Below are 9,424 nucleotides of genomic sequence, written 5' to 3' on the forward strand. Positions count from 1 at the left end.
TGAGCCGAGATCGCACCACTGCACTCCAGCCTAGGTGACATAGCGAGACTCCGTCTCAAATAAATAAAAAGAAAGAAAGAAAGAAAATGAAACAATTTTCATAGCCCCCGTTTCCATCACCCTCAGGCAAATAGACCTTGTTTCTTTTTTTTTTTTTTTTTTTTTTTTTTTTTTTTTTTTGAGACGGAGTCTCGCTCTGTCGCCCAGGCTGGAGTGCAGTGGCGCTATCTCGGCTCACTGCAAGCTCCGCCTCCCGGGTTTACGCCATTCTCCTGCCTCAGCCTCCCGAGTAGCTGGGACTACAGGCGCCCGCCACCGCGCCCGGCTAATTTTTTTGTATTTTTAGTAGAGACGGGGTTTCATTGTGTTAGCCAGGATGGTCTCGATCTCCTGACCTCGTGATCCGCCCGTCTCGGCCTCCCAAAGTGCTGGGATTACAGGCTTGAGCCACCGCGCCCGGCCAAGACCTTGTTTCTTATATGAATTTCTTTTTTATAGTATGAGAAAAGCAATATGGTTTATTTCCTCTATTTTCCGGAACTGCCTTTAAGATTTACCTAAATTACCCCTCCTCCAACACATTCTTTTATTCTTTATCTCTGTAGAAGCAGAATGGTGAGGTAGGAGTGGCCAACTGCTGAAATACTCCTCAGGGACTGCACTTAGTGATCCCTAGATGTGGGCCAGCATTCTGCTTTGTGATATTTCAGATGAGTTTTTTAATGGACAAAGTGTCAGTTTGGAGCAGGGCCAAAGTCCAAAGCCTCCAGAAGAATGTGCTCCCCTGAGAGACAGCAAAGAGCTCCCCAGGAGCTGCTGTTTATTCAACCTGAAGACAAAGAGACACTGGGGATGTTTTCACTTGTGTCCTTTTCCCCAAAGCTTCCCCCCATGGGCGATGGAACTGCCATTCTTCTTTTTCAGATTAAGACCAGCCAAAGCAAAGCAGAGTAATTGTTTCAAGGCAGCAGAGAGTAGGACAGTTTGAATTATTTTTTGTCTCTCAGATAGAGGGAATGACAGTTAAAACTGTTGTGCTTTTTTGTGTATGTGCTAAACTCTTCATTTCATTTGTCCTAACTAGGGGATGATGCTCAGTTCGAGATGGACATCTGACTCTCCTGCAAGGATTAGAAGAAAAGCAACACTGATACTTGTGTGCACCTGATTTGGCTAATAGGATCAACAGTGAAAAGACAGAAGAGGCAATACCTGCAGTCCCCATTACAGTCTCCACCTCCCCCTCTTCCTCTGGGTGCCAAATGATGGGAAGATGAGCTTCATCTGACCATTTCTTCTCCCTGTCTCCTGTTCCCCTTCCCAGTTAAACAGGTTAGATTGAAGGCTGTGTTTCTGTAGAGCTAAGCAGCCCTTAGAGGACAACAGTTCAACTCTGACTTTCCTAGTTGTTTTTTTATTGAGAGCCACCCTCCTACCCTGTAATTTTGTCCCACATCGAATCTCAACCTATCAACAACTGCCTGTCTGGGAAGGGATACAGAGGTTTGGTGGGCCTAACACCATTCATGTTCCTTACCCTCTGTCTCTCCTCCCTCTATCCCACCTATGGTTCAGTGTTGCAAGAGTCTGGGCTTGGGATCTTTACAACCAGCAGGGGGAAATGATAAAAAAGAGAGCTGCTTTCCCTTTTACCTTGAGGTATTTGTCCCTCGGGACAGAGCACAGCTTGTGCAACTCTAGTAGCATTACCTTGTGACACTGTTTTGAGGTCCACTTTCTTTCTTTCCTCTGGGAGGAATGTCTTCTGTCTTTGGTATTATAGTTCATCTTCCTGTTCTTTTACTTAGTGCATTTGTGCAGATATTTTTAACTCTGTACATCAGAAGAGAGCCCTTGGTAACCAGTTTTGCTCTTCTTCTGCCACTCTTCCCTGCTTGCATCTTGTTGCTGGCAGAGTCCTCTTGTACTTCAAGAAAGCGAAGTGATTTTGTCTGCTCCTAAAGCAGGTCCATACCAAGTAATAGAAGCACTTTAGCCTCTACTTGGTGGGTAAAGCCTCATCATAGTATTCTGTCAGATAATGCCTAAGAATGACCTCTGAAGAACGTTGACCCATTTGAGTACCCGGTCTCAGTTGTCATTTTTAAGTCCAGTGAGCATTGTGATAGTTGTTCTTAGATTGCAGTTTCTTATGTTTTGAGTTTGAAGTTGATTTTCAGAATGTTCTTAGAAAAGAACTGCATTTTTTCCTTTGTGGATCTGCTTTGTTTGGCTGCTGGAATAGATAAGCATGGGCTTAAAAAATGTATTCCTCCCAGTTTTCTTGCCTTTCCTGTTGTATTCTGAATTTCTCTCCCTACCTTCCTCACTTTCTTCCTCTCTCCTTCCTTTCCTTCCTTTTTCTCTACCAGGCCATTTTTCAAATTTACATCAAAGATACCTCAAGTGTTGGTATCTGAGAATATCTGTCACTCCTCTTATCTGAGAAGTGACCTTTTATTTTTAAGATGACTACAGACCTATTTTTAGATATGTTTTCAGTACAATTTTGAACAGCAACTTTTTAATTAAACATCTTCCAGTGTTAGGAAGATGAGAAATGTTCATAGGCGAGTCTGCTGTTCTATGTCACCATCTTTTGTCTCCCCTAGTCCCCCAGGAGCTCTTTCCTTTCCCCTCTAGTTTTGAGTGTGCATGTTTGGAGTTTGTAGTGGGTGGTTTGTAAAACTGGACCATTCTGCCTTGCTATGGGTTGTTCATGAAAGCCTCATTCTTTTCTCTGACCCTTTAGCTTTTGCATTCACCCTCCTTCCCACCTACCTCTCCTGGAACTATTGAGCAGCATAATAATCCCGGGAGAATGATTCCCCTCATAGAAAGACTAAAGCATCCATCCCCTTATAGTTAAGTAGCCACTGGTGTCCTGGGAATTTCTGGTTAGATTTGGTGCCCTGAACTTTTTTATTAAGAAATCAGATCCCAGGGTGAGAGTAACAGCCATTTGGCCAAGAAAGAAACCTGTTTTTCTTTTGAACTCTGAAAAGACCCTGTTTGTGAATACATTTTAGAAAGAAGAGAGAAAGGATGTCTGCAGAACTTTGTTCTGTTTTCTGCTACAAAAATGTGAATAGTTCAGAGTGAAAACCTTTTGTGATGGTTGATGTCTCAGGAATAAGCTGGATCTCCAATGTTTTGGGGATGCTTTGAGTCTCAAAAAAATTGATAATCAGAAAAGTATTTTTTGTTTGTTTGTTTAGTGTATCCCTGTTCTGTTTAATTAAACTCCAAGTCTCATTTTACATATTCTTGGAAAAACCTAAGTTGCGCTGTAATTTACATAAGAAGCATGCTCAGGACCTCTCTGCACCCTGGGGAGCCTGATTCTTTGGGAATGAAGCTTTTCGTTCTTCATACACTGGCCTTGGCATCCTGTGGAATTTGACCCAACTAGCAGCTAGTCAGTCCGTCAGTGAGCGGAAGAGTGAACTCTTCTTGATCTTTATTGCTATGTGTGAAAACTTGGCTTCCTCACTAATTGGTGGGGAATGGATTTAAAGCATGAGCTTTAGTAGTATCAAGATGCCATTTTCCTTTTTCTTGCCGTCTTGGGGAGCTTCTGCATGTGACCCCCTAATCAGAAGGCATGTTTTTAGTATTTCTTGGGAGTGTCAGCTGTATAATGCGGCAGCTGTTCAATCCCTTACCCTTCTCTGCCAGGACTTCCTTAAGGCTTGGTGCAGTTCTTTCCCAGAGGCCACCACTACTAGACAGTCTGTGACCTCCATAAGTTGGCATTTAAAAAATAATTTCACAGGGCATGAGATAAACTTCCAATAGATGATACCTTTGTGTCATGCCTCATAGAATTATTTTTAGAACAAGCCAGAGTCCATTGGGTGGTTTGCCTCTGCATGTTTGGAGGGAACCTCACAGATGAAACCCTTAATGAATGTGTCCTGGGTTTTTTAGAGGGAAGGAATACTCTTAAGTTACCACTTTGACTGAGACAGCTCTTAACATCTTAGTTTCCATTTGTAGTTTTCTTTTTACGAGGAACCCATGCTTCTATACTTGTGGGGACAATTGATCATAATGAGAAGTGACTTTCCTTCAAATTCCAACAGCAGACATGCATTGTCATGGTTCTGCCTTCTTTATAGTGTGGTTTATTGAGTTCAGCAGTTCTCATATGCTGTTTAAATAGGTACAGCATTTTCAAGGGCACAGATACAGAGAAGCTGACTTTCTAGGCATTGGGCTTCCAACCAAGAGTTTTGTCCTTCCACCTGTATTAGTTATCTGTTGCTGTGTAACAAATTACCCTAAATTTAGTATGTTAAAATAGTAAACATTATGTGTCAGTTTCTGTGGGTTAAGAATTTGGGAGTAGTTTAACATGATGGTTCTGGCCCAGGGTATTATGAAGTTACAGTCAAGATGTGAGCAGGGGCTGCAGTCAGCTGGAGCTGGAGAAACCACTTCCAAGTTCTCTTTTTGTGGCCGTTGGCAGGATGCCTCAGTTTCTTCCCATGTGGGTCTCTGCATAAGGCACCTGGCTTATCCCTGAGCAGCTGATCCCAGAGATTGTGGGGCAGGGCAAGGAGAAAGCTGCAGTGCCTTTTAAGACATAGGCTTGGAAAGGACACACCATCACTTCTTACCCTAGTCTTTAGAAGCAAGCCGCTAAGCTCAGCCTGCACTCAAGGAGAGAGGACACATACCTCTACCCCAGTGGAGCAGTAGCAAATAATTTATGGACATATCTTAAAAGCACCACACCCCAACTGAGGATGAAAGTAGGTCAACAGGGAGGTAGGTTTAATGTAGATAGGCTGAAAGACAGATTGCTATCAAAAACAATTCTCCAAGATGTGCATAACCAAACTGGGACAGAAGGCAAACTCCCCAAAGCTACCTGCTGGTTTTGAGAGGGTGGTAAGAAATGGCAATTCCTAGGAGTAGTAGAAAATAATATGCCTAACTACCAAGAGCTCAAGTATGCTTATTTGCACGTCCTAGACTTGGTGTCCGTAAGACTCATTTACCACTTTTATTTGCCTGTAGCTAGGAATTAATGAAAGGAACTGGGGCCTTCCAGCTGAGCCACTAAACCTGTCTTGTTTGGAATGGGGATTGTCCAGCAAAGGGAGCAAACATGAATTAGATGTTAAGCTATTGAGCTGAAGAAAAGAAAGCAGTTCACATTTAGGTGAAATAGATGACGTTATCAGGAAGCCAGGTTCCCACCAGCGTGGGTGCTTGGTCCCTGGTCTCTCCAGTCTCAACAGACTCAGGTCAGGTCTCTCACCCAGGAAGCAACCACTCAATAAAATAGGGAACATCTAAGAATGACAAATGTCAGTGCTTGATTGCTCCTCTAAATCCAGTGCACAGGTTAACCCTGCATGCCCGCCCATCTTCCTGGGCTTCTTGATGGCAATGTGTTCTTAAAGAACTGGTCTTGTGTTCTCCCTCAAGACAAACTTAAGTTTTTCAGTTCAACACATTCTAGTGAATGGCTACTATGTGTTTCTGGCACTCATTCCTAACCAAGTCGTCTTTCTTTCTTCTTTTCTTTTCTTTTCTTTTCTTTCTTCTCTCTTTTTTTTTTTTTTTCCTGAGGCAAGAGTTGCGCCCTGTCACCCAGGCTGGAGTGCTGGAGTGCAGTGGTGTGATCTCGGCTCACTGCAGCTTCTGCCTCCCAGGTTCAAGTGTTTCTCCTGCCTCAGCCTTCCGAGTAGCGGGGATTACAGGCATGTACCACCACGCCTGGCTAATTTTTAATTTTTGTAGTTTTAGTAGAGACGGGGTTTCATCATGTTTGCCAGGCTGGGCTTGAACTTCTGGCCTCAAGTGATCCGCCCACCTCAGCCTCCCAGAGTGCTGGAATTACAGGTGTGAGCCATTGCACCCGGCCAAATATGCAAATTCTTGTTTAGATTTATGCTCTGTCTCTTCCCAGCTTTTTCTTATCTGTAGCCCTGCTTGCTTGAGAGTATACTTGGATAAGAAGTACTGCTATTGAGGGAGCTATAAGAAAAGGATACTTCTTCCAGAAGTAAATAACTCATCTTTAGAGTACCCTTAAATGAATTTTGTTTTTCTTTCTTATTTTGAGGTGGATTGGTCTTCTCTTTTTTTGGGTTTCCAGCTCTTTGAGACTCTCAGACCTTATCTTTCCAGCTCAAACACCATTGGTTAAATTCCCTCATTCTCATTAGAATGCAGCCTGCTGAGTATGTGGGTTTCACTGCCGGAGTCCGTCCATTAGCCAGTATACATAGAGGGCCTGCTTCAAATCAAGGCAACTGGTGAAGGGCTCAGCATGTTGGCAGCAGTATCCAAGAGATTGAATCTATTTCCATTTTCCTCATCTAGGATAACAGCTGCTTGAAGCCAGGGCTCTTAGCCCTTTGCATTCCTCTTTAGAGAGGAAGCCACACTGCCTTTCTGTGTCTGGTTCAGAGCTCTTCCTTCTTGGCATGTTTTCTGGACTACATGCACATGGGCAGCTATTGATTAATCTGCAAAACCCAGTCACTTGCCTACCCATAATATCTGGGAAGGCATGGTATTTGTTTTAAAGAAACGTTTCTTTGGGAGGGCAGTTTCTGTCTGGACTTTGAGGTGGACTTAGTTATCCCTACAGTTCTTTTAACTATCAGCTTTTAATAAAAGATGAAATCAGATATTGATGCAGTTGGGTCACAATTCTTTAGGATGCTTCTACCCCAGGGCTGCTTCCTGTTCCTAGTCATGGTTTTCCAGTTTAGTAGTGGAGTTTCTTGAGGCTAACTTAGAGAAATTTCTCACTGAAAACTTTAAGAGTTATTGATACTTACTTGTTTTTTCAGTTAATCATTTACATCACCTTTCCTACTCTCTGGAATTTAAATTTATTTCTCTAGGCTGGTCCTGGAAGTTGATAACCTTTTGGCAAAGCTTAGATTTAGGAGAAGGCTTATGAGTCCCTGTCCAGAGGGTCTGTAGATTCTCTTTGCTTATGACTCTCTGCCTGCAGCCCTGGCAGACCATACTGTGTGTCATGGATACCCAGTGGAAATATTACTGAGATGAAACACATTTCCCAGGGTATTTAAACTCTCACTCTGCCACCTTTCTAAGGGCGGGAGGCTGGCAGAGAGATGCTGCAATGCTTGATAATCATTTGGCCACACTGAAATTTCCAAAGGGAGCTCTTGCCGGTGCTTAAAACCAAAACACCTGGACACTTAGAAAATTCCATGAATCTAGCACAAAATATCCATTCTTGCCCAAGTGTATCCCCTTTCTCTCCAGCTTAATCTTTTTTTTTAAAGCCCAGGCCAAGGGTACTTTTAACTGGAAACCAGGGGAGGAGGGAAGAACACTAGCAGGGAGCTAAGAGGCAGGTTGCTGGGTAAGCCATCCTGCTCCTACCTGGTGCCTGTATCTGAATTGCTGAGTGCCGTGCGCCAGTGCCTTTCCTTCACCTGCAGATGGAGCCCATCTCTTTCCACCTGGGTGAGGAGACCCTCTGCTACTCCAGGGGTAAACTTTAAAGAAGGTGTCTTGAAGAGCCCAAAGGACACTCACATGCTAAGGTGTCCGTTTTATGCATCTTTAAAATATTTTATTTAAGAAAAAAAAATAGCCCTGCCCTGTCTTAGTGCCACTAATGGCCCAGTTCCATCCATTCTGAATGGAAAAGCAGAGACTGCCAGCACTTTCCTTGGTCTTCCCTTTGTCTCCCATGATGTGTTGTCCCCTCATCCCTCCCATCCATTTCACTGTGTGTGGATGGATAGCAGAGGGTACCACGCAGTCCTTGAGGCAGTCCTGTGTGATTCCATGATCAGTTGTTTTTGTATTCTAACTATCCTTCCAAACCAGCAGATGTTTGGAAATTAGGGAAAAAATTAAATTCTCATCAATGGTTGCTGTTATAGTTAAATCAATAAAGATCTTGAATATCAACTTGGTGTTTTAATTTTTAAAAAATATCAGGTGAAATCCTGCTAAGGTTATTTCACATTTCAGGAGTTTAAGCTGGGCGGGGGGGAATATGGGCAGAGGTAGTTGGCTGTTTATCTGTTAGTTCTCCACACTTGCGGAGCATGCACTTTGTCCATGTGGACCTGTGTATGCAGAGGAGATGGTGGGACTCTCAGGGAGCATGACCCGGGTCCTGTGCTCAGGAGCTTGGAGGCAAACGTGTATATGCTGGGCTGACGGCACCCAAGCATGTCCTTTTCTTAAGTACCAGCCCTGAGGAAGCCCAAACAACTTTTCCTTTCTCAGAAGAGGGGCTGCCTGTGCCCCCGGGAGCACTGGTTAGATGTCCATCATGCCTGGTATCTCAAACCAAGCTGTGCTGCATGAGCGTCAGATTCCCTGCTGTTACTAATCTAGCAGGTCTCATGTATTAGTCCGGAGAACAAGAATTCTTTCATGTGAACAGAGGTCCACAGAATAAAACTGGACTGGAGGAAGCTTTCCCATTGGAACTGTGTAGAGGTTTGGGGCACAGGCTTTGGAATCAGGCAGCTTCAGTTCCAGCTGTGCTGCTTAGTAGCCGAATTACCCAGCAGAATTCCTACTCTACAAGCCTCAGTTTTCTCTAAACTAAGGTTAAGAAATAACTGTTTGGCCGGGTGCTGTGGCTCACGCCTGTAATCTCAGCACTTTGGGAGGCCAAGGCAGGTGGATCACGAGGTCAGGAGATCGAGACCATCCTGGCTAACACAATGAAACCCCGTGTCTACTAAAAATACAAAAAAATTAGCCGGGCGTGGTGGCAGGTGCCTGTGGTCCCAGCTACTCGGGAGGCTGAGGCAGGAGAATGGCGTGAACCTGGGAGGTGGAGCTTGCAGTGAGCTGAGATCCGGCCACTGCACTCCAGCCCAGGCGACGAGAGCAAGACTCTGTCTCAAAAAAAAAAAAAGTAACTTTTTCCAGGTGGTTGTGAGGCCCAGTTGATGTCATAAAGAGCCCAGTGCCTAGTACACTCAGTTCAGTAAACAGCAGTTAAGGGACTCAAGCACAGCCTGGTTGACATGGACACCCAAAGATTATTCAGCCCCCTCTCCCCTTCCCTCCAAGTGTGTAAGTTTAGGAGTGGAACAGGTTTGAGCACTGCAGCTACCACCTACTCATGGAACCTGTAGAAGAACTAAAGAATCTAAGGAAAGATGGGACCAAAACCTTAAAAGCCCTTTCCTACATCCTTTACTGTGCCCTAAAGGCAATTAGGATAGATAAGGATCTTACTGCTAATGAAAGGGAAGACTTCTTTTTTTTTTTTGAGACTGAATCTTGCTGTGTGTGTCGCTCAGGCTGGAGTGCAGTGGTGTGACCTCGGCTCACTGTAACCCCTGCTTCCCGGGTTCAAGTGATTCTCCTGCCTCAACCTCCTGAGTAGCTGGGATTACAGGCATGTGCTACCACACCCGGCTAATTTTTGTATTTTTAGTAGAGACGGGGT

General features: G+C 44.2%; 1 protein-coding gene across 1 annotated transcript in view; it reads left to right on the forward strand.

Annotated features, from left to right (window-relative positions):
* Positions 1-7,917, forward strand: part of LOC105466073 (eukaryotic translation initiation factor 4E binding protein 2) — a 28,009-nt gene extending 20,092 nt beyond the window's left edge. The window contains exon 3 of the mRNA XM_011714961.3: positions 1,085-7,917. Coding sequence (XP_011713263.1) covers positions 1,085-1,116 — 32 coding nt within the window. The 3' untranslated portion in view covers positions 1,117-7,917. The remainder of the gene's footprint in view (positions 1-1,084) is intronic.
* The last annotated feature ends 1,507 nt before the right edge of the window (positions 7,918-9,424 follow it).

This window comes from Macaca nemestrina, chromosome 9 (genome assembly GCF_043159975.1).
Source record: "Macaca nemestrina isolate mMacNem1 chromosome 9, mMacNem.hap1, whole genome shotgun sequence".
NCBI classification, from domain to species: Eukaryota; Metazoa; Chordata; class Mammalia; order Primates; family Cercopithecidae; genus Macaca; species Macaca nemestrina.